This window comes from Heteronotia binoei, chromosome 7 (genome assembly GCF_032191835.1).
Source record: "Heteronotia binoei isolate CCM8104 ecotype False Entrance Well chromosome 7, APGP_CSIRO_Hbin_v1, whole genome shotgun sequence".
Lineage (NCBI taxonomy): Eukaryota > Metazoa > Chordata > Lepidosauria > Squamata > Gekkonidae > Heteronotia > Heteronotia binoei.
This window is the reverse complement of record NC_083229.1, coordinates 58,199,084-58,222,947: the sequence shown is the minus strand read 5'-3', so window position 1 is coordinate 58,222,947 and position 23,864 is coordinate 58,199,084. Positions and strand designations below refer to the sequence as shown.

The following is a 23,864-nucleotide window of genomic DNA, read 5'->3' as shown; positions in this document are numbered from 1 at the left end:
GTGCTAGTGGAAAGCCCCTTGTCTGCCCCTTCCTGTAGGAAACAAAGAACACCTTTAACATTCACCGTCATCGGGTCCCACCCCCGCTGGGTCGACCACGAAGAGAAAACCTTCCAAGTGGTATTATACACTCTGTTAGTGGAGAATTTACGTGATGCCAACATAGTGTCCACCACCCTCTTGTTATAACCTAGCTCCTCGAGCTGCAACCGCTCAACCTCCAAACTGTCAACTGTAACAGGTCTGGCTGAGGATGAGACATGTTGCCCTGAGTCAGAAGGTCGTCCCTCCTCGGGAGCCGCCAAGAGGGCTGAACCGACAACTTCAGAAGTTCCTGGAACCACGACCGTCTTGGCCAGAAAGGAGCCACCAGCACCATCTCTGCCCTTAACTCCACCACCCTCTGTATCACCCTGGGCAATAGAGGAATGGGCGGGAAGGCACACAGTCCCGCTGGCCACTCGCCACTGAGCGCATCGGTTCCTTCTGCTTTTGTGTCTCTGTTTTTGGCAAAGAACCTGTCCACCTGACAATTCTCTGCCGTGGCAAACAAGTCCACCGACACTGGACCGTACCTGTCCACTATCAGACTGAAGGTGTCTCTGTGCAACACCCACTCCGTCTGGTCCAGAAAACGTCTGCTGAGCCAATTCGCCAACAGATTGTCCTTCCCCGGAACATGAACCGCCTTGATCGACAGGAGATTGGCTTCCGCCCACTCGAAGAGAACCTTCACCTCGGCATGAAGAGATTTCACCCTGGTTCCTCCCTGTCGATTTACGTACGCTTTGGCTGTTGAGTTGTCCGTTTTCACCAGGACATGGCGACCCGTCAGGACTGCCTGCAACCCTCGCAACCCTAGCCAAATCGCTCTGAGTTCCAAGAAGTTGATACTGCGCTTCATCTCGTGGGGCTCCCATTGTCCCTGGATCATTTGATCCTGTGAGTGAGCCCCCCAGCCCCATAGACTGGCATCTGTGGTCATACAAACCCTCTGGGGTTCGCAAAGCGGATGACCCGGAAGAAAGCGAACCGGATCCAGCCACCACTGTAACTGGGTTGACACCTCTGATGGCAAAATCACCAGTTTGGGAATTTTGTTCCCTATAATGTCCTGGAACGGACGGAGAAACAACTGCAGGGGTCGAGAGTGGAACCTGGCCCAAAAAGGTAGGTCCTGAAAGGAGACCATCATCCCTAACAACTGCGCTAGCGTCATAACCGACACCCTGCGTTGTTGCAGAACCCCTTATAACAGAAGACAGAACTTCTCCCGTCTCTCTAAAGTCAAGAAGACTCTGTCCACAGTTGTATCTATCTCCACCCCCAAGTGCACTAGCCTCTGTGAGGGAAGAAGATTGCTCTTTTCCAGGTTCACAACAAAGCCGTGACAGCGTAACATGGTCACTGTCTGTTGAATGCCCTCCAGGCATTGTTGGTATGACCCCGCCTTCACCAGAATGTCGTCCAGGTAAGGGAAAAGGGCCACTCCCTGCAGTCTCAGCTCCGCCACCAGGGTCACCAGAATTTTTGTAAACACCTGGGGCGAAGACTTCAGACCGAATGGTAGGGCCCGATACTGAAAATGTTTCCCCCCGTAGGAGAAACGCAGAAATTTTCTGTGCGATTCCCGAATGGGAACATGTAAATAAGCCTTGGATAGATCCAAGGAAGCTAGGAAATCCTGTGGCTGAATGGCTAGAAACACTGACCGTAGGGTCTCCATTTTGAAATGCTTCGTTAGAACGAACTTGTTGAGCCATTTCAGATCCAGGATGGTTCTGAACTCCCTGTTCTTCTTTGGAACTAAAAATATTACGGAATAAACTCCCACGCCCTGTTGGGGTATTGGGACAGGCTCCACCGCCCCTATATCCACCAAGTGCTGAATGGCCGACAGCATTGCTCTGTGAGCAATCAAATCCCTCTTCCGCGGGACCCAACGAAAGTGGTTGGGGGGGAGGGAGTGGAACTCTATGGCGTAGCCCTGTGCCACCACCTCCAGTACCCACTTGTCTTGAATCGAATTATTCCAGGTGTCTGCGAACAAAGAGAGACGACCCCCTATTTTCCCTGTCGGCTGGTGAGAGGCATAGTCATTGGGATCCCCCTTTTTTTTTAAAGGGGTTTAGAACTCTGGTCTGACTTCCCAGAATAGTAGGGTTTGGAATCACGCCCCTTCTGTTGCCACTTTCCTCTAAAGGAACGAAAGGGACCTGGTCTAGATGACTTTTTGGGGTCTCGAAAGGAAGGAAAGGATTTCCTCTGTTTTGTCTCTTTACCCTTGGAGGGTAGGACCTTCTTTTTATCCTTGTTCTCAATGAGATACCTATCTAGGCCCTCTCCGAACAACAAGGCTCCTTTAAAGGGTACTGCTGCCACCCTAGCCTGGGCTGCAGTATCGACCTCCCAATTCCGAAGCCAAATGTTGCATCTAGCCGCCACGCCACATGCCATGGCTCTAGCCGCTAGCTGCATGGTGTCCAATGAGCCATCTGCCACGAAGGCAGCAGATAAGGCAATCTTTTTTAGCTCGTCCTTGAACTCCTTAGGAGCTCCACTATCCGCTGCTGCTAAATTATTAGCCCACGTACACATTGCTCTGGCAAACAAAGAGGATGTTGTGGCTGCTTTGATAGCCCAGGCTGTCGCCTCAAATTCCTTGCGCAAAGCCTGCTCTATTCTCCTATCACATGGATCCTTGGGTAAACCATCTGCGTCCATAGGCAGGATCGAATTAGAGATCAGACTAGTCAGAGGGTCATCCACTGTTGGCAACTTTAGCCTCTTAGTGGCCTGTGGAATTAGGGAATAGAGTTTAGAAAGGACCTGCTGGTTGGCCTTAGGCTTAGCCGGCCGTTTCCACTCTGCCTTGACCATAGCAAAAAAGGCAGCTGGCAAGGGAACCCCTGTCTGAGCGCTACTCAGTTTTGGCATCATTTCCCCTGAGCCTGTGGGAAGGTCAGGATCCAGCTCCTCATTTTCTTTAGGAGTAGCCACAAAATTAAGGGTCCTTAAAACCTTAGGGAGCAACTTTGAATAGTATTCAAGGGGGAAAAGCCTAGATTGCACAGTATCAGGCTGCTCCTCCTCATCTGAAAGTTCGCCTTCCTCCCTATCTGACTGTTGATCAGAGCACTCCGACTCCTCAGCCAAACTTAGGAGAGGCGAATCCAAGCCTAAATGAGACCTGCCCTTAGGTCGTCCTTCCGGAGGGTCACTAGGGCTGGGATCTCTGCCTCTTTTCCTTCCCTCTTGTCTCTTTTGCTTCATCGAGGAAGCAGGGGAGTCCAGACGTTACGGAGGTCCTGCCCCAACTCTTTCAACATTTCTTGTTTAAGCCATTGCAGTAAATTCGCCTTGGCATCCTCCCCTGTAAGGTCGGGATTCTGAGCCTCTTGCTGAGGGTTCAGAGTTCCTGACAGAAGAGGCAAGTCAAACTCACTGGGAGAGGTGCTCTGTGAGCTAGCCGCCATTTCGCTGCCTTCCAATGTCACTGGAAACAGAAGTGAAAGTAGATGCAATAAAAAAGGGCGGGAAGAGCTTAAAATGGAGGGCAGCATGTCTTCACTGCGCCCTCTGTCGGGCCTAAAGGTGCCTTTCCCTCAGACCCTTAAAACTGCCCCCGCGAAAGGTTTCTCCCCTCTGCCATGCATTCACTGCCAGGCAGCTTGGGCTCCAGGCAGTACTGCCTGCGCAGTGCCTCTTCCCGGGGTTTTAGTCCGACCGTGCCAGGCTCTTTCCCGCTGCGGGGTGACTTACCGCGCTGCAGCTTTCGGGCTCATGCGGCTTTGCGCCGCTTTTCTCCCGCTCTGTTTCGGTCGCGTCAGCGAGGAAACGGAGCTCTAGAGGGCTCTGCCGTCTGTCAAACGGGTCTACTCGCGAGTAGCCCTAGCAGCTTGCCCCTCTGCCGGTTTTGTTGGGGACCAACCCCTATGCTCCTGGCCTTCGTTTTCCTGCTCGTCCGGATCTTCTGCGCTTTTCTCCGAAGGCGCTCGGAAGAAGACCGTCCTGCTTCATGCAGGGCCGGGGAAAAACTGGAGAGTTCTGGGAGGTATAGGCCACTCCCCCCTCCGGATCAATTGGAAGACCCGACCCTGTGATGAGGAGGAGGAGCCTATACCCAGTAGTCGGACCGACCCACTGACCAGACCACCGGAGAAGGAGATTGTGAGCCGCTCTGAGACTCTTCGGAGTGGAGGGTGGGATATAAATCCAATATAATCATCTTCTTCTTCTGTGGCTGAGAGAAGGATCCTCCAGAAGGCAGAGTGAGTCACAGGCAGCAACCCACTGAGTTCATGACAGGGTGTGACAAGCATAATTGAACACCAAAGGGAGTTTTGGCCATCACATTTAAAGGGACCGCACACCTTTTTAATCCTATAGGAAATAATGAAGGATAAGGGACCTTCTTTTGGGCCTCATTGAATTGGACCTCCTGGTCCAATTTTGTTTTAAACTTGGGGAGAGACATTGGATGCTATACTGAAAATTTGGTGCCTCTATCTCAACAAACAGGCCCCCCAGAGACTCAGATACCCGCAGATCAGTTTTCCATTATTTTCTATGGGAATAAGTCTCTATAGAGAATAATAGAGTTCCCAGCAGACATTTCCTTCCCCTTCCCCCACTTTTTAATTACTCTGAAGCAGAGGAAGGGCCTCCAAACCAGGGGGGGGGGTTTCCCATCCCCCACCTGGGGATTAGCAAACACTATAAATAAACCACTGCATTTTTATGTTGCAAATAAATGCTTAAGCAATCTCTTTCATAATGATGCAATTATATTATTATCACAAACCAAAATTCATTAAATGTCCGTAGAAAAATAAAAAAGTTATTTCACACCACTCTTGTAAGGTAGTACTTTCACAATCAGAATGTTATTTCACATCACTCTTTTAAGGTGGTACTTTACAGTCCACTGTCTCAGTTCTCCTTTGCTTGAAAGATATAGACAGTACCACACTTGTATATGATTCCTCCTATGGGTAGCAGACCAAAGTCTGACAGGTGCGGTGGCTACACAGGTCCTAGGTTCAATTCTGGACCAAGGTTGGGGAAGGAGTCTTCCATGAACACTCACTGAGCTTCTGCACAGTTTGGTTTGGGTATTCACCCCACCCCACCCCACCCATGCACACCACTTCTGGGCAGTGTCAAGTACTGCCCTGGTGCGCCTGCATCATCTGGAAGTGACATTAGTGCATTGATTGACACACTCGCATCACTTCTGGGTAACACAGATGCATTGGGGAAAGTACCCAACACCACCTGGAAGTGGTTTGCATGCAGCAAGGGGTTGCACTTGTGTCACTTTTGGATGGTGTAGATACACTGGGGTTCAGCTTGGGCAGGCTTTGCTCAGGGGTTCAGCTTGAAGGTTCCGTTCAGGGCCACCCAGTTTGTCAACCCCAAACCAGGCTTTCCCATCCCGAATGCGCATCAATATACCTGTGTAATTGTGGCTGGGCCACTCTCCACTTCCATCTGTGATTACCTACTTCCAGGTAGAGCCTGGAGTTCTCACAGAATTACAGGTGATCTCAGGTTAATGGGATCACTTCCTAGGGTTGCCAAACTTCAGGTGGGGCCTGGAGATCTCCCGCTATTACAACTGATCGCTAGACAATAGATGTTGTGACTTTGACACAAGCACCTTATTTTGAAACAAGCACTTTACTGGAAGATTGTTATATGAAATATCTATGTATTGAATGAATTGTGTTGAGATTGGATTGATTAGTGATGAATATTACAAGTTACATTATTAGTAATTAGACCACGGTATATCTATTGTGTATTTTCCTGTTTTTCCGTGGCCCTCTGGGTTGTTACCCATGGCCTGATAAGCCTAGCTCCATCCTCTCCATACTTCCCATAAAACTCTCCCAAATCTCTAGGAATTTCCCAAGCCAGAGTGGGGCAACCCTACCTCCATCACCCCCTCACTTGCTAGTTGTGAAGGTCTTTCCTTGGTTCTTTGTTCAATGACAACAACCTCTTCTTGCTCATCTATCACTCCCATTAGCTGGTATTCTATCCATCACACTTTTATCAGAATAACACACCTAGCTCTCCCTTCCCTGGTTTTATCTTCAAAATAACAACCCTGGGAGGTAGGTTAGAACAAGAGAAAGAGTGACTGACCCAGGTGAATTTCATGGCAAGTTGGGAAACTGAACACCATTGGCGCTCTGATCTAGGGTTTCCAGGTCCCTTCTGGCAGAGGATGGGGGGGGACTTACCAGTAGAAAGAAGGCAGCCTAGGCCATATTGCCAGCATTACACAGGAAGTGACATCATCACACCAACAACTTCCAGATGACACTCTGGTATTTGGGGGAAAACTATGGTATTTGGGCAGAAACTCTATGGTAAAATATGCTTCTACCATAGTGTTTTCACCCAAATACCAGAATGTCACCTGGAAGTTGCTGGTGTGATGATGTCACTTCCTTTGTGATGCCAGCAACGTGGCCTAGGTGGGAATGGGGGATCCCTCGATTTCATGGGCTCCTGCCTGTTGCTGGCAGGTGGGGGAAGCTCCATCCCCAAAAGCCATGACCCAGCGCAACATCCCCAGCATGATGAAGAATTGCAGATTTATACCATTATACCTACAGATTTATGACATCATGTGGAAGTGAAATCATCATGCCAGGAATGTCACGCAGTGAGGCTCTGGTAATTTGGGCAAGCAAAACTCTATGGTAACTATAGAGTTTCCCCCCAAATACCATAGCATCACAATACAATGTCCCCAGCTTCTACTTGACATAATCACATTGGGCACTTTGCATTCAGAAGAATTGGGGGGGGGGGGCTGGCACATGGGGGGAGGTGGCGGGCGAGCACGGGGAGGCAGCAGCGGTTCTCAGGGAGGTGGCGACAGGCACAAGGAGGAGTTGGGCGGCAGTGGCAAGCACAGGGAGGAGGCAGCAGTGCTTGGGGAGGCAGCGGCAGTGGACACAAGGAGGAGGTGGGTGGCGGCAGTGGGCACGGGGAGAGGGGCCACCTCATGGCGCACTTAGGCCAAGTGGCGCCCGAGGCAGCCGCCTACTTGGCCTACTCCCATGCGTCGGCCCTGCTAAGGTGTTTACAACAAGGTTAGAATACAAATGCATAACGTCAATTGTTTTCATGAAATATCTAGCAAAGAATCAATGACCTTGTAATAAATAAAGCTGCTGACAGCCACAACCACCCTCCAGACAAAAAGCCGCCTTTTGTCTTTCTTCACACTATCCAGATCAACCCAAGTTATATAAGAAAAAAAATCTAGAACAAATAAGCTAAGAAATCGTTCTTGCTTGGTCCATCAGACATCCAGTTCTTTCCATTTTATCCCACTCTTCTTCTATGGATCTCTGGGCAGTATATGGTTCTACCTTTCTCCACCCATTTTGCAACAATCATGTGAGGTAGGTTAGGACAAGGGAGAATGACTGGACCACAGTAAAACTTCTCTTTTCTCTCCCCCTCCTCCAGTAAATTCCCCTAGTGTGTGGAATTTATAGCCACATACCAGCAGCACATTGACAAGCTCTCTAGGGCCAAAGAGCAACCTGGATGACTGGAATTTAACCCTCAAGCGCCTCACCCCCAGCTTTATCATATTCCATCAATAAGGAAGCTAGAGTTGTTTTAAGGCCAAGAAGATGGATGTGTCTTAGCACAGCTGGGGCCCAAGCCTGCTAATGATGGTTGTTGAGTATCGGACTCTGCACCCGCGCCGCGCAAGCCGGGACGTCCTCGGGTTACCTGGCGCAGCGCGGGAAAAGTCACCGCCAATCAAGACCAAGCGCGGGAAGTTTAACTGGCCAGGATTGGGCTGGCCAGCAGGGGGGTTGATCCGGGGTGCATGTATATATTAGCGGACCCGGCCGCGTGTTTCCCAGTTCTGTAATGTATCAGCTATTAAAGACCAATGCCTTTACCACGTCTCGTCTCCCAGTACATTACACTGGCGACGAAGGTGGGATCTAGATAGGTCCGGCCGGAGACGAGGAAGGCGAGAGACCGCAGGATCGGGCAGCCCGCCGCCACCATGGCGAACTCGAGCGTAACGACGGGCCATCTTGCGGAATTCAACCCGGAGCACCCCGAGAGATGGGAGACCTACACCGAAAGGGTCGAGTGCTACCTGCGGGCGAACCTGATCGACGATGACGAGAGGAAGAGAGACGTCCTGCTGAGCGTCTGTGGCGAAGAGACCTTCGAGATCGCACGAGGTCTCTCCGCTCCAGCTAAGCTGACGGAGAGGACCTACCGGGAAGTCGTGAGGCTCCTCACGGGCCACTTTTCACCCCAACCGTCCATCGTCGCCCGCCGATTCCTCTTCCACAAGAGGGACCAAAAGTCGGGGGAGACAGCGGCGGTCTACCTGGCGGCCCTTCGGCAGATCGCCGGAAATTGCAACTTTGACAAAAGGGACGAAGCCCTGCGGGACCGTTTCGTCTGGGGCCTCCGCGACGAGCGATTGCAGCAGAAGCTCTTCGCGAAGGAGGAGCTAACGCTACAACAAGCCTTCAACGAGGCAACGGCCTTCGAGAGGGCCACCAAGGCGTTCGGCCAGCCACGAGGTGAAGCAGTCCACCAAGGGGAAACGGAGCCAGAAGACCGAACAGAGGAAGAAGCGTTTCAACTCCGGCGGCCCCAAAGAACGGACACAAGGGCCCCCACTAGACAGCGAGCGACGGAGAGGGCCACCGCCACCACCGGTCCCAGATGCGCCAGCTGCGGCGACCCCCACGAGCGCCGGGACTGCCCGTACCGCAACCTGGACTGCCGCAGCTGCGGAAAGACGGGCCACATCGCTCGGGCTTGCCGGGCCAAGAACAGCCGCCGACAACCATCAGCGCATCACGACTCCCTGGACACCCACACGACGGCATCCACCACTCTGCAGGTATTGAACTTGCCCCTATCGGCCCCAGACAAGGTCAAAATGTCGGTCCTAATCGAGGGCGCCCCCTGCACCATGGAAGTGGACTCGGGTTCCTCCATCTCCATCATTTCGGAGGAAACCCTCAAGAAACTATGCCCCCACCGCCGCCTTCAAACGAGGCCAGCGGACTTCGTACTGAGGGACTTTCAGAAGAACCCAGTACACATCGTGGGGTGGGCCCGGGTGCATGTGGAAAGAAGGGGTTTCAGAGGGCCCCTGGACATCCTAGTGGTCAAGCGCCAACTGACCACACTTCTAGGGTTGGCTTGGTTCAATCCCCTGGGGATCCAGCTGGTGGGGGTGGACCACTTGCAGGCAAGCAATTTCGACGGGGTCTGCCATGAGTTCCCCGAGGTCTTTGATGGGTCTTTGGGGAGCTATAAGGGTCCGCCCATCACCCTACCGATTGACCCAATGGTCAGGCCCATAAGGCTTAAAGCGAGGCGCGTCCCGTTCGCCCTTAAGCCTAAAATAGAGGCAGAACTGGACCGCCTAACGGCCCAGGGCGTCCTAGAACCGGTAACATACGCGGAATGGGAAACCCCCATAGTAACGCCCGTCAAACCCAATGGGGAGGTGAGGATCTGCGCTGACTACAAGTGCACGATCAATAAGGCGCTACAAGACAACCCCTACCCAGTCCCGGTGGTCAGCCACGTCCTAGCAGCGCTAGCCGGGGCGAAGGTTTTTGGGAAGCTGGACTTAGCACAAGCATACCAGCAACTGCCGGTCGACGCTAAGACAGCGGAGGCGCAGACGATCGTGACCCACAGGGGCGCGTTCAGGGTTAAACGGCTGCAGTTCGGGGTCAGTGTGGCTCCGGGGATATTCCAGAGCATAATGGACTCTCTCCTTAAAGGGATCCCCGGAGTTCAACCCTTCTTTGACGACGTTTTAATCGCCGCCCCCAATGAAGGAGAGTTCTGCTGCCGCCTGCGCGAGGTCCTCAGGCGGTTCCAAGCGGCGGGGCTGAGAGTCAAAAAGGAGAAATGTTTGTTAGGGGTCCCGCGAGTGGAGTTCCTGGGGTTCGCCGTGGACGCGGCGGGGATACACCCGACGGCGGACAAGACCAGGGCCATAGTCCAGGCTCCTGCGCCCAAATGCAAGGCAGAACTACAGAGTTTTTTAGGATTGTTGAACTTTTATCACACGTTCCTACCGCACAAAGCCGCCGTAGCGGAACCGTTGCACCGTTTGCTGGATAAACAGGCCCCGTGGGTCTGGGGCCAACGCCAAGCCGCGGCGTTCCAAGCGGTGAAGGACCTCTTGGTCTCTAACGCGGTACTTCACCACTACGACGAAAACCTACCCCTGATCCTAGCTTGCGACGCCTCCCCCTACGGAGTAGGAGCGGTTTTGGGGCACCAACTCCCGGACGGGAGGGAAGTGCCAGTCGCGTACTATTCACGGACTCTATCTCCAGCGGAGCGGAACTACGCTCAAATTGACAAGGAGGCCTTGGCGATCGTGGCGGGGGTGCACAAGTTCAACGACTACCTCTACGGTAGGCGTTTCACCATCGCCACGGACCACAAGCCGCTCCTGGGCCTCCTAGCTCCTGACCGTCAGACCCCCCAAATCCTATCCCAGAGGGTCCTGAGGTGGAACCAGTTCCTGAACTCCTACACGTATGAACTGATCCACCGCCCGGGTAAAGCCATGGGACACGCCGATGCCCTCAGCCGCCTGCCGCTCCCCACGACAGAACCGGATCCCGCCCCTGCACATGGGGTAATGCTCATTGAATCGCTCCCCGAGCGCCCCCTGCACGCAGCGGAGGTGGCTCGGGCAACAGGGAGGGACCGCATCCTGGCACGGGTCAGGGACTGGGTGGGGAGGGGGTGGCCATCAGGCAAAGTCGAAGACGCGTTCAGGCCATTCGCGTCCAGGAAGGACGAGCTATCAACCCACAAGGGGTGTGTGCTTTGGGGCAGTCGGGTGGTGGTTCCCCCCCCCTTGCGCAAGCAGGTGCTGGAAGACCTCCACGAGACCCACCCGGGCATCGTGAGGATGAAAGCCCTGGCCCGTAGTTATGTGTGGTGGCCGGGCATGGATGAGGAGATAGAGGGGTGGGTGAGGAGGTGCCAACCCTGCCAAGAATCCCGGCCCGATCCCCCATCAGCCCCGGTCCACAGATGGGAGTCTAACAGGCGACCATGGTCCCGCCTCCACTTAGATTTTGCAGGCCCGTATCAGGGCCAAATCTTTTTTATACTTGTGGATGCCTACACAAAATGGCTGGAGGTGATTCCAGTAGCCTCAACCTCCACAGCAGCAGCCGTCCGGGCACTCAGGAGGGTCCTATGCACGCACGGGATCCCAGACACCCTGGTGACGGATAACGGTACTGCATTCACCTCCCGGGAATTCCGGGAGTTCACGGAGAGGTACCTCATACGACACATAAGATCCGCACCCTTCCATCCGGCCACCAACGGCCAGGCAGAGCGGATGGTGCGGACCACCAAGGAAGCACTGGGGAGAATAGTACAAGGGGATTGGGACCACCGCCTCTCAGCCTTCCTGTTCCACAACAGGATCACCCCAAACCCGATAACGGGATCCAGCCCCGCAGAACTGCTTATGGGGAGGAAACTGACAACACGCCTAGACAGGCTGCACCCCGACCGGGCCCCCGAGGTCCGCGGGTCCCCAGAGGTCCGGGAGGCGGTGCGGGGGTTCTTTCCGGGTGACCCGGTGTACGCGAAGAACTTCGCAAGCGGTCCCGAGTGGGTCGCGGGGAGAGTCCTTAGGGTGACAGGTTCCAGGTCATACGAGGTGACCACCGAGGGGGGCCAGGTACTAAGGCGGCACATAGATCAGCTGCGCCGCCGCACCCTACCCGAAGAAACAGAGGAGGTAGGGAATAGGGATCCGCGGGCAACCGAAGGTCCGGAAGGGCGCTCGCCAATACAGGAACTACCCACTTATGACGCCCCCAGAGACACCGAACCAGAGCCAGAGCCTGAAACAGACCCCAACATCCCGCAGCCAGAAGCAGCATCGCCCACAACGGAACCAGCCTCCGCACCAAGCGCGACCCCGAGGAGATCGACACGGGAACGGAGAGCACCGGCGTACCTCCGGGACTATGTGGTTTAAACTAAGGGGGGAGGAGTGTTGAGTATCGGACTCTGCACCCGCGCCGCGCAAGCCGGGACGTCCTCGGGTTACCTGGCGCAGCGCGGGAAAAGTCACCGCCAATCAAGACCAAGCGCGGGAAGTTTAACTGGCCAGGATTGGGCTGGCCAGCAGGGGGGTTGATCCGGGGTGCATGTATATATTAGCGGACCCGGCCGCGTGTTTCCCAGTTCTGTAATGTATCAGCTATTAAAGACCAATGCCTTTACCACGTCTCGTCTCCCAGTACATTACAATGGTACAGCTGTTTTTCTCAGCTAGGCTCTCTAACTGCATTGGGAAATTCCTGGAGATTTGGAAGTAGATCCTTGGGAGGGCAAGTTTTAGGGAGAGGAGGGGGGAGAGTTCAGTGGTGAAGTGATGCCATAGAATCCATCCTACAAATCAGCCATTTTTCCTGAGGAGAAATTATCACTGTAGTCTGGAGATGTTATAATTCCAGGAGAGCTTCAGGCCCCACCTGGAGGTTGGCAACCATATGATCAGTTAGTTTTAAGATTTAATTTTAAAAATTCAAAGAACATCAGGATGTCTTGCCTTTCCTTGCATCATTTTGTCATTCGGTAAAGATGGTCTAAGATAATTCAACATCTGAGAAAGAAAATCCAAATGACACTCCCATTGTGATAAAAGCACATTAATAAACAAAGGAACTGGCAACTCACTGACCTTGGATTACATCCCCAAATCTGCTGTTAAAGTTGAATTGTCTTGTTCTGCAGGACAGGCCCTAGTTTCAGAAATCTTGGTTGACTTCAGGAACATTTATCTATCCATTCATTTCTATACTTGTTAATTTCCTCCTTCAGTTATCATCGGAGCACTCACCCACCTCAGTTCTTTATAAGAAATTGCCAGCTGTAGCTTGGTTTCTTTCGACATCCACAAAAACTAAAAAAATACTTTGGAAAGAGATTGTTCTACTTTTGCTAGGTTAGAGCTGGTGAGGACTTTATGCTAACTAAAGGCAACAGGCCAGTTGTCTCCCCTCCCCCTCCCCATGGCCTTGTGCTTTCTTTTGTTGCAGTGAAGCCTGAACGCTGAACTGATCAGCATTCTCCAGCCAGCTTTTTTCAACAGTGAGTGGTTCATATCTTTCAGTGGCAACTGTCAGTGTCTCTCCCTTTCCCTTGCACTCCTTCCTTCTTAAAGTCAGGAATGTTGATCTCTCACCCCAGTGAGCTGTCACCTGTCTAAATTTGTCCTTGTGTCAGATGCATATATGGAGAAAGTAAGTATGGTAACCAATGACGTTCTGCTTCTAAAATAGACTCAGCTCCCTTCACTCAGTTTAAACAATGTCCTCCAGGGAAAGAACCTCAAAGAACATCTGATCACACAAGCTTTGGAATTCTTTGGGGGACCTAATCCGGAAATTGGTCAGCAGCACCCTGTTTCTGAGCCTCTGCTCCTTGAAATTGCTAGGAGATGAGCACCTCCCTTAGTTACAAGTCTTTTTCCAAAGAGCAACAAACTATGGATAACTTAGAGAAGCAACTGATTTGTCCCATATGTTTAGAAATGTTTACCAAGCCGGTGGTTATCCTTCCCTGTCAGCACAACCTCTGCAGAAAATGCGCCAGTGATATCTTCCAGGTAGGTTCATTCAGTCTTTTAAAATGGATTGAAAATGTATAAAGTAATATATTATAAAATTAGGAAGTCATTCTTTATGTTAGTTTAATAAACAAGATTTTTCTTACAAGGAAAAATAAGGAGACATTTAATTTGGAAAGAGAATGTCTTTGTTATTTATTTTGATCCCTTACGCTTGGAAATGTCCCTATTTATTTATGTAGATGGAATTGTTATTTCAAGTATTCAGAGATATTAACACATAAACCCATTCCTGTTGTTCCCCAACACCTCTAAAAATGGCAATTTTTGTCTCAAGCATAAGTTGTTTTATTATTAGCTAGCAAGCATTGGACAAATGGTATTGGAAGTTATTTAACTTTTTGTGTATTTGGGGGATAGAATTTGCTTCCATATCCAAGGTAAGTTGTATTAAAGGTCTTGATCCAAAGTCTGCTGAAGTAAATGTGCAGGAGTAAATGTGCAGAAACATCAGATCATGGCTTACTCAGAATGATTTTGATCTTATGATGCCAAAATGAGAGCACTTAAAATAATTGGAAAGAATTGAAAGAATTCATAGTTGGCTTTACAAAGATGTGATTTTATTGCTTGGCAAGAACAGGCCTCAAACCCATACCTGCCAACCAGAGGAGGCACTACTGTAGCATCGGGAGGTCGGTTCCGCTGCCCCTCTTGCAGACACGAAGTGGTTCTGGACAGACATGGTGTGTATGGTCTTCAAAGGAATCTTTTGGTGGAAAATATCATTGATATATACAAACAAGAATCTACCAGGTAACAAACTTCCCTCTTCTGATGCTGGTTCTAACTTAGTTGTATTTGCTATGGAAATAGGGGTGCCAGGTGATGAGGGGGTAGGGTTACCAGCTCTAGGCTGGAAAAATCCTGGAGATCTGGGTATGGAGTCTGGAGAAGACAGCGACCTCAATAGATTACAATGCCATAGTGTCCAACCCTAAATCAGACTTTTCCCTACAGCCGCTGTGGCCGGACCTGCCTGTCCCACATTGGTCTTGTCAGCCACCAGCAAGCCTGCAGCAAACGTGGACTATTGCACCCTTCTTAAATCTTCGTTCGCGAAGCCAAGCCGAGAGTGTCCACTTTCCAAAGCATCCATTTGCTCCAGGAAAACAGGTCTCTTTAGTCTGGAGATGAGCTGTAATTCTGGAGAATTCCCAGTTCTGACCTGAAGGCTAGAATTCCTACCTAGGACACTCTAGGAATTTTCATCCTAGAAGTTGTCTGCTGCTGCCCATGCCCCAGGAGTATTCCATTCCAACTTTTTTCTTCTTCTTGCCAGTTGGGTGAAGGAGGAAACATAACCAACCACACACAGAAGAAGAAAACAGGGAGACTCAGCAGCAGGCCCCGCTGGATCAGAGCCCATTGCTCCTAGTTAAAAGTAGCTGGGCCATGGGTTCTTAAACTGTTGATACAAGCCAGGATATGCCTTAAAAGAAGTGAGTGCTTTTGATAGGGAGGGGCTTCATCCTACTGGATGCCACACAGGCCTCTCTGGGTGTTACAGAATGTTGGCACTTGTGGTTTATTGTTTTGTGGAATTACTGGCTCTATAGCAACACTCAAAATGGCATGAGTGTTTGCCCTCCACATCTGAAGAGTGAACCTACAATTAATTCATCCATGAGCGGCCTTTCTTTCTATCCACACTCAGGCAAATCAAGGGGTTTAATAGGCACACAGCTGAGAAAGAAAACATGCTGTGGCCTATCAAGACAGCAAACTGAGTGGGCTCCACTGATTTATTTGTATACTTTCCTCCTCTGTATATGTCACAATATTCAAGAACTTTTGAAAATCAAACATCAAGTACACTAGCATTGAGAATAACAGATGTAAAGTTTAAAGGAGGGGGGGAATCAAAATCCAAGTAGGTGTATACCAACTGTGGGATTCTCTTAAAGTAGTTCTCAGGATTGTAACCAAGATCAGGCAGCTCTCTATAGTACAGTTTTGAAGAAGGATTAAGCCTAAAGAGAATTTTCAGTTTATCTCTGCAGTATTTGTTCCATTGTATATTCTGGCTTGTTGCTCTTTGATTTCTTCTGCTTTCTGTTTGTGGTAGTGACACATTGCTAGCTGGCACCTTTTGCATGGGCTAATTAGTTAGGAAGTTTTGAATATGGAAGACCTTACCTCAGACCTAGTTCTGATGAATAGCAGACGAGGTGGTAAATGTGAATCTGGCCTGCACATTAGAAAGCTACCAGGGAGAGACTATTAGGGTAGAGTCTTCCCTGGCAGCTGTTTTTCTGTGTGGAGGTAAGTTTTTTGTCTGAAGAAATCAATCACACTTTTAATCCGAAATTATGAAGTCCATTCACAGATTTACCATCTCTTTTACTGGTTGTGATCATCTACTAGGCCTCAGTACATGAAGCACCTCAGGTTGACCATGATCTTTTGACCCACCACCTTGCCAATGTGGGGATTTGGGGGACTGCCCTACAATGACTTTCTTCCTTCCTCTAAGGCCAGGGACAGAGAGTGGCATTAGCAGAGAGGGTCTCCCCATGATTCCCATTGGAATGTGGGGTCTCTCGGGGAGTGATTCCTTTCCTGATGTTATTTAACATCTATATACACCCTCTCACCCAGCTAATTCAGGAGTTGGGTTTGGGTGCTATCAATACACAGATTATACCCAGCTGTATCAGTTAATGGATGGCTAACCGGACTTGGCCCCAGGCATCTTAGGCCGGGCACTGAGAGCCATGGCTGGTTGGCTGTGGCAGAATCAGCTGAAGTTAAATCCATCGAAGATGGAGGTCCTGTACCTGAGCCATGAGGGAATGGATAAAGGAATTCAGCTCCTGGCCCTGGATGAAGCATTGTTGGCCCTGACATCCAGGGTTTGAAGTCTTGGTGTGACACAGGATGCTTCCTTATCGATGGAGGCCCAGGTCACAGTGGTTGCCAGATCAGCTTTTCCCCATCTTTGGCAGATTTGGCAGCTAGTTCCTTACCTTTTATCCTAAGACCTGGCTACAGTGATCCATGCAATGGTCACTTCCAGATTAGACTATTGTAATTCGCTCTATGTGGGCCTACCCATGAACCTGATCTGGAAGCTCCAGCTAGTGCAGAACTCAGCAGCAAGCCTGATGTCTGGGAGGCCTTTGTGGGCACACATTCAGCCAGTCATCTGCAAACTGCACTGGCTTCCAATAGAGTTCCAAATCCAGTTCAAGGTGCTGGTTTTAACCTTTAAGGCCCTAAATGGCCAGGGACCAACATACTTGCGAGTCTGCCTTTTCCCATATGTTCCCCAAAGGGTCCTAAGAATGGCCAATCAACAATCCCCAGCCCAAAAGGTGTCTGTCTAGTCCCAACTAGGCCAGGGCCTTTTCGGCACCAGCCTGATGGAATGTGCTCTCCACAGAGATCAGGGCCCTGTGGGACTTGTTAAAATTCCACAGGGCCTGTAAGACAGAACTATTTTCCAGGCTTTCAGTTGTGGTAGTGGACATCCAACAGAATTGGCCCTTTCTGCCTAAAACTGCTCAGAGCTGCTTACATCTGCTCAAACTGCCTTACACTGTTTATCTAAATTGCTGGCTTAAAATTATCAATGAACAAACTTATTTATTGAATTTCTGCTCAGACCCAAAGAACTAATGCTTGCCATCTTACTATCTGTCTAAATTGATGCTTTTTAGAGACAATCTATTATGTTATGTATTTTATTGTATGATTTTATGTTGTAACCCACCCTGAGCGCACTTTGGTGGAAAGGGTGGGATACAAATCCCATAAATAAATAAATCATTGTATTGTCATACATTTAAATTATTCACTGATACTTGTGTAGAACATGTAACCAGGAGAACTTTGTCTCCCCTACTCCTTTTGTTTTGTATGTAGAAAGTTACCCATATTCATAAGTAGCTTCAAATATGGTCACTCTCAAAGAGGCAAAGGTACTGTCAGAAAAGACCATGTAGCAGGTAGCTGACCATGCTAGTTGCCCATGGGATTCCCCCACTTTGTTTTATAAATAGGTCTGAGCTGAACTGTCCCTTCCTATTCCAAACAGGTGTGTCTCTAATTTCTTGTTGATGGGAGAAGCTGAAAATGGTGCAGAATGTCGGTTCATTTACCACTGGTGGCAGCTGGTTCTTTGTAACTGCTGGGCCCCATTTTTCCAGTTCTATTTTTAAGCAAAACTAAGGATAGGCAGCAATGACTTCACCCTGTTTTGGTATCAAATGCCATCACATAACCAAATCTCTCTGGCTACAGGATGCTATCTTGAAGCTAAAACAGAGTGACTCGGTACATTTTAGCATTGTGATGGTGCTACAGAGCCAATGAGATTTGACAGTGGGACAGCAAATCATCCAAAGTCAAAACAGGGTGAAGAGAGGCTTCTTGCCTTTCCTGGAAGTAAGCCTGACTGAGTAGATTTCAATAGGATTCTGAGTAGTCCTGCTTAAGATTGTTTTCTAAGGGAAGCTTACTTTGTCTCTGGTTGCCAACTTAGCCTGCCGGGTTGGGGGGAGTCTGGTCCATTTAATAGAAGTTTCATGTGTGGAAATGGGCAGCTTAAGTCTTCATGCAGGGAGGTAAATAACATTTAATTAAGCCTCTAGTAAAGGGACAGTATGTTTTTTTTCCAGGCTACTCTGCAGCCATACATTGACTGTTTTGGCTACAGAGGATCTATTCTGAAGCCACTGTGACTTTTCTGGATGAGCTGTAACTGACTTCTAAGATATTCTTTAAGAAAGGAGGCTATGTCATAAGATGGTTGTGATCGGAGGCAGCTGAAATTCTTGATAGCAGGAACTCATTTGCATATTAGGCCACACCCCCTGATGTCACCAGAAGTGACATCAACCATTCAGCAGGTTACTTTTCCACATATTGACACAGAACAGAACAGTGCCATCAGCTGCATTTCATGGAAGTATGTCCTCACACAGCCCAATGAGAGGCCTTGTTTTGTCCACTCCCCAAAACACAGCTGGAGAGAGAGAGCCATGTGCGGCAGAGCAGGCAGTGGCAGGTCCAGCTTCTCCTGGGAGGGGGCGCTCGTGGACAGCTCTGCATCTCTTGTTCTCTTCACAAGCCCACTGGAGGCTGCAGAGAGGACAAAGTGTGTAGTCTGGGAGAGCATAGCTGCCTAGTGCTTCCCTCTGCTGGAGACCTATTTTTGAGCTGGAGCCCTGGCCAAGCCAGCCGGAGCCATGTTCCTGTGTGTTCTTGCCAAAAAAAAAAAAAAAGCCCTGCTTGATAGCAATACTGAAAAGAGCAGGGTATAAATATTAAAATAAATACGTCACATATTTGGGACCTACTTCTTTAATGCCTTGAAAGGTTGAAACTTGCTACTGTGGGATGAGGGTCCCTCGGTTCAACATCCAGTTAATTTGACTTTCTTATTTTGCTGACATTTTATATCCCACCTTACTGTTCGATCAGGGATACCAACAATTAAAACAGCACAATAAAAATGCATCATAAACCAAACTAAAAACCACAGCTAAAATACATATATGAAATACAAGATGGCAAAACTTAAAAATAGAACTTTTTTAGCCTTTCTTGTTTGTGGTTTGGTCCAGTAACATATTGCTCATTTCCAGTCTCATCAGATTTTTGGGGCATACTCAGTCCAGTCTTTATTTTTTATGCCAGCTTGACAGTTGCTTTCTATCTGCACTTACTGGTGTAGAAAATCTTTATTTTGCTCTTCAGAATGAAGAGCATGACTGCATATCCATGCAGACTGTTTGTATTTTGGTTTTCTACAACCAGGCTGCCCAAACTTTTTAAGCCTAAGGGGCCCTTAGTAAGGGCATCTTTGGAATTTGTGGTAAACACAAACAAAATGACTGTTGCAAGAGGTGGAGCCAGCCACAAAATGGCAGAGAGTGAGATTATGCATAACTCTAATAATAACTCTTCAGAATTTCAGGCAGAAGCTCCGCTTAACAAGATGCTTTTTAAATAAACAAACTGTTTATTTTCTTGCTTACACACAGCTTATTTTCAGGCATGCAGTGAAGATCACTGTGCTGTGGTGAAAGCTCCTGCCAAAGCAATTTTTGTCAGCTTTTGACAATCAGCTCTCCAGTGGCCAATAAGAACCTTTTCTGGACAAAAGCTCCACTTGGAGCGGCCCACTTTTTAAAGACATTTGATGGGCATGAGGAAAGGTGTTCACCAAAGTCGCTATGTTAGGTACCATGGTACTATAATAATATAGCTTTGGGAGAGGAATTTGAAGAATGGAGCTGGAGGCAGTATACTTTTGCCTTCAAAAATATATTTAGAACCCCACAGCTAGGGTTGCCAAGTCCAATTCAAGAAATATCTGGGGACTTTGGGGGTGGAGCCAGGAGACTTTGTGGGTGGAGCCAGGAGACATTGGGGCAGAGCCAGGAACAAAGGGTGTAATAAGCATAATTGAACTCCAAGGGAGTTCTGGCCATCACACCTTTTAAAATGTCTTCCTTCCATAGGAAATAATGAAGGATAGGGGCACTTTCTTTTGGGGCTCATAGAATTGGACCCACTGGTCCAATCGTTTTGAAACTTGGGGGGTACTTTGGAGAGAGGCACTCGATACTATACTGAAAATTTGGTGCCTCTACCTCAAAAAACAGCTCCCCCAGAGCCCCCGAAACCTCCAGATCAATTCCCCATTATACCCTATGGGTGTTTTCGCACTGACCTTAATCGGTAGCGACACCCCTCTTCACCGCGCAGGATCTGCGTGGATTTCGCACTAATTGCCGCGGAGCACCTGGAAGAGCCGGAAAGTCCCGCGGCTTTTGTGGCGCAAATGGAAACTGGTTTTTGGCGGTTTCCGTTTGTGCCGCAAAAGCCGCGGGACTTTCCGGCTCTTCTGGGTGCTCCGCGGCAGTTAGTGCGAAATCCGCGCAGATCCTGCGCGGCGAAGAGGGGCGTCGCTGCTGATTAAGGTCAGTGCGAAAACGCCCTATGAGAATCGATCTCAACATAGGGAATAATTAAGTGCTCAGCAGATGTTTCCCTCCCCACCACCACCCTGTTTCTGGGAACTCTGAAGCGAGGGATTGGCCTCTCTACTCACAAGTTGCTGCCAACTTCTTCAAAGTAACACAGACACACCACCCCAAGAGGAAACCTTTCAATCGGAGACTGAAGTCTCCGGAGGTGGAAAGGCACATGGCCCTCTGGGGGCGGGGCTTCCCCCCACCAGCCAGCTGACTGGGGGCGGGAAGAAGCCTGGGAAAGTGGATGAACCCCCACTGGGACCAGGGGATTGGCAAGCCTACCCACAGCACAGGCGTTGGAAGTGTGAAGTGGATCTGAGGGCAACACACAGAGTGGAGAAGTAGTAGGGAGTAGTGCTACCTTGCTTATCATAACCCTTTCTTGAAGTTGCTGTTTTGCTTTCCAGATTAATATTTATTTTTAATTCCAACACAAGTGGTATTTTCTGATATTGCTGAGACAGTATAGATCACATAAACAGTTCTGTTGGGTCAGGCCAATGGCTCATCTATTGCAGCATGATGTTTCCCACAGCAGCCAACCTGATACCTCTGAGGTCAAAGCCCACCCCCCTTGTTAGCCATCAACAACTGGAAGATATTAGGCCTCTACTTATTTGCAAGTCTCATTCATTTCATCCATGAGAACTGTTCCTCTGGGGTAGGATCAATGTTGTCTGAAATAATTCTTTTTAAACAGATGAGCAGAAGACCAACATAGGATGATAGGAGTTTGGGGACAGGATGGATCCCTGATAAATAGTTTCTGTAGACTTAATAGGACCCCCTATAGATGCAGGGGTTCCTGAATTTCAGAGTTAAATTAAATTAAATTTCAGAGTTCCCTGTTCTCAGTAACCCTACTCTTTTTGCAGTCATTGTTTTGTGTTTCCTTTTGTTTGATCTGTAGTCTTTCCTGATTGGGATTCTTTAAATTTATTCACAGGCCTGAAAGAAAAACTGAACAGCCGATGTGTGAAGAACATGAAGATGAGAAAATTAATATTTATTGCCTGAGTTGTGAAGTGCCCACATGTTCAATGTGCAAAGTTTTTGGTGCTCATAAAGATTGCCAGGTTGCGCCTCTCACAAATGTTTTCCAAAGACAAAAGGTAAAAAGTAATAATTCTTTTCATAAGTAGAATTCTAGCCACTTTTAAAAACAAGAAATAAAGTGCTCTGTCCTTAGATTCTTCACCAGTGTCCTGATTGCAATTTCTTTGTCTAACTTTAACAATTAATTAACTGGAACAGTTAATTAATTGAATAATATTAGAACCATCTGGGTTTATCAAGATTATTGAGCTGAGACATCTTGGTCCTGTGAACTGATAAGATCTTTTTGATTTTTCTAAGTATATTCCAAATATGTGCCTGCTCATCTAGCCTGCTCTTTGAAGTGGCACACGTATGAAAATACATGAATTGACCCACTGTGTGGAGAATACCAATAACCAAAACTACCAGGAGAATTAGATGTCCCATGTGGTAGGACTAATGCCAATTGTTGCTAGAGCAGATTTCAAACATTGTAACTTACACACACACACTCAAGCATTTCTCAATGTTTCCAACATGATTACCTTATGAACAGTGCATAGCTCTGTAAGACATGCCCAGTTTCTACAGCCCTTCCTCATGTGCAATGCCAAACTATTCATTATTAGACATACAGACAACCTTTATTGGCATGTCAAAGATAAAAATACATTAAAAGTATTCATCATCATTATTATTATTATAGTTGCTCCCCTCTGAATCTGTCCCAACTTATTACAACTTGAGTTCACCTTCCAAAACAACTGTTTTGTTCAGGTGAACTGATCTCTGTAGTCTGGAGAGCAGTTGTAATTCTGGGAGAAAAGAATTTCTGGAAGAACAGAAGTTTGCATGCACACAAAAGCTCTTACCTTGAATAAAACTTTGTTAGTCTAAAAGGTACCACTGGTCTCAAACTTTGTTTTACTTAGATCCAAGTGGGCAGCTGTGTTGATCTGAAGCAGTAGAACAAAGTAGGAATCAAGTTCACCTTTAAGACCAACAAAGTTTTATTCAGAATGTAAGCTTTCATATGCATGCATACTTCTTCAGATGAGGGATAGGGTACAGTGAGCTGAAATACATGTAGTTGGTGGGTTAAGAGTATAAGCTGATACAAAGGATCAAATGTCAAGACAGTGTAATAAACTGGAAGATCATTTGGTCTGGATAGCAATAAAAGGTAATAAAAGTTGCCTGTTAATTGCTGTTGCTGAAAGTCTAGTCTAGGTAAAACAAAAGGACATGTATTTCCTAGGTGTACAAGAACTGTTTGTCTGTTTATTTATAACACGCCACTTACTGCCACATGAAACTGCTTTATACCGTGTCAGACCATTCAAGTTCAGCATTGTCTTCTCTGAATGGCAGCAGTTTGCAGGATTTTAGGCTGAAGACTTTCTCATCAGCAACTACCTGATGCTTTTTTAAAAGTTGGAGATGCCAGGGATTAAACCAGGGACCTTCTGAATCCAAAGAAAATGTTCTATATCCATAGCCCTAACAATAACCTACCTCTTTATTTGGAATAGCCTCCTAAGAAATACAGCTTAATTTCTTGAAGCAGAGCCTTTTACAAATACTGTGTTTAGATGGAACCTATAATTATATTTATTTATGAATTCTAGACGTGAATAGATGGTTTGGGTAAAAACATCTCAATTTCTAACTGGAGAAAAATCTTGGGTGCTGTTCATGGCTTTACCATCGTCATAAGGAGATTCAGTTTAGTAAAGCTAGCTGTGAAAAGTGTTATGAATATTCATATAATTATTATATAATTTACTATTTCAGCCAGATAATGTAAAAGCTCTGAGTAATCCTTCCCAAATTGCAGCATTTAGGAGATGTTCACCTAATGTGTATTCACAGTATATACTCCAGGAAAAAAAATGTGAGCAGCTCAGAAACTGGAATAATTGAACTCTGAAAATTTTCAGAAAGTTAATAAAATCCTGCTCATTAGAGTTTAGTCAACATTCCTGAAGGATAAGAAGATTATCAGAATGAATTGAATGTTTTGCAGTGACTGACTTAATCTATTGCAAATGTATATTATTCAGCAAGATTATTTATTGTGGTTTTTCAACATTAGATTTTCTTGCTTCTTCAAACAGTTAAGTATGTAC

At 48.1% G+C, this 23,864-nt stretch overlaps 1 protein-coding gene across 4 annotated transcripts in view; it reads left to right on the top strand.

Annotated features, from left to right (window-relative positions):
• The first annotated feature begins 13,359 nt into the window (after positions 1–13,359).
• TRIM55 (tripartite motif containing 55) overlaps positions 13,360–23,864 on the top strand; it is a 42,394-nt gene continuing 31,889 nt past the window's right edge. For 2 of the 4 annotated variants that reach the window (XM_060243696.1, XM_060243697.1), the window contains exons 1-3: positions 13,361–13,690; positions 14,295–14,467; positions 21,644–21,809. In XM_060243696.1, coding sequence (XP_060099679.1) covers positions 13,523–13,690; positions 14,295–14,467; positions 21,644–21,809 — 507 coding nt within the window. In that variant the 5' untranslated portion in view covers positions 13,361–13,522. Of the gene's footprint in view, positions 13,691–14,289; positions 14,468–21,643; positions 21,810–23,864 lie in introns of all 4 variants that reach the window. The other 2 variants (XM_060243695.1, XM_060243698.1) reach the window with 2 other exon arrangements.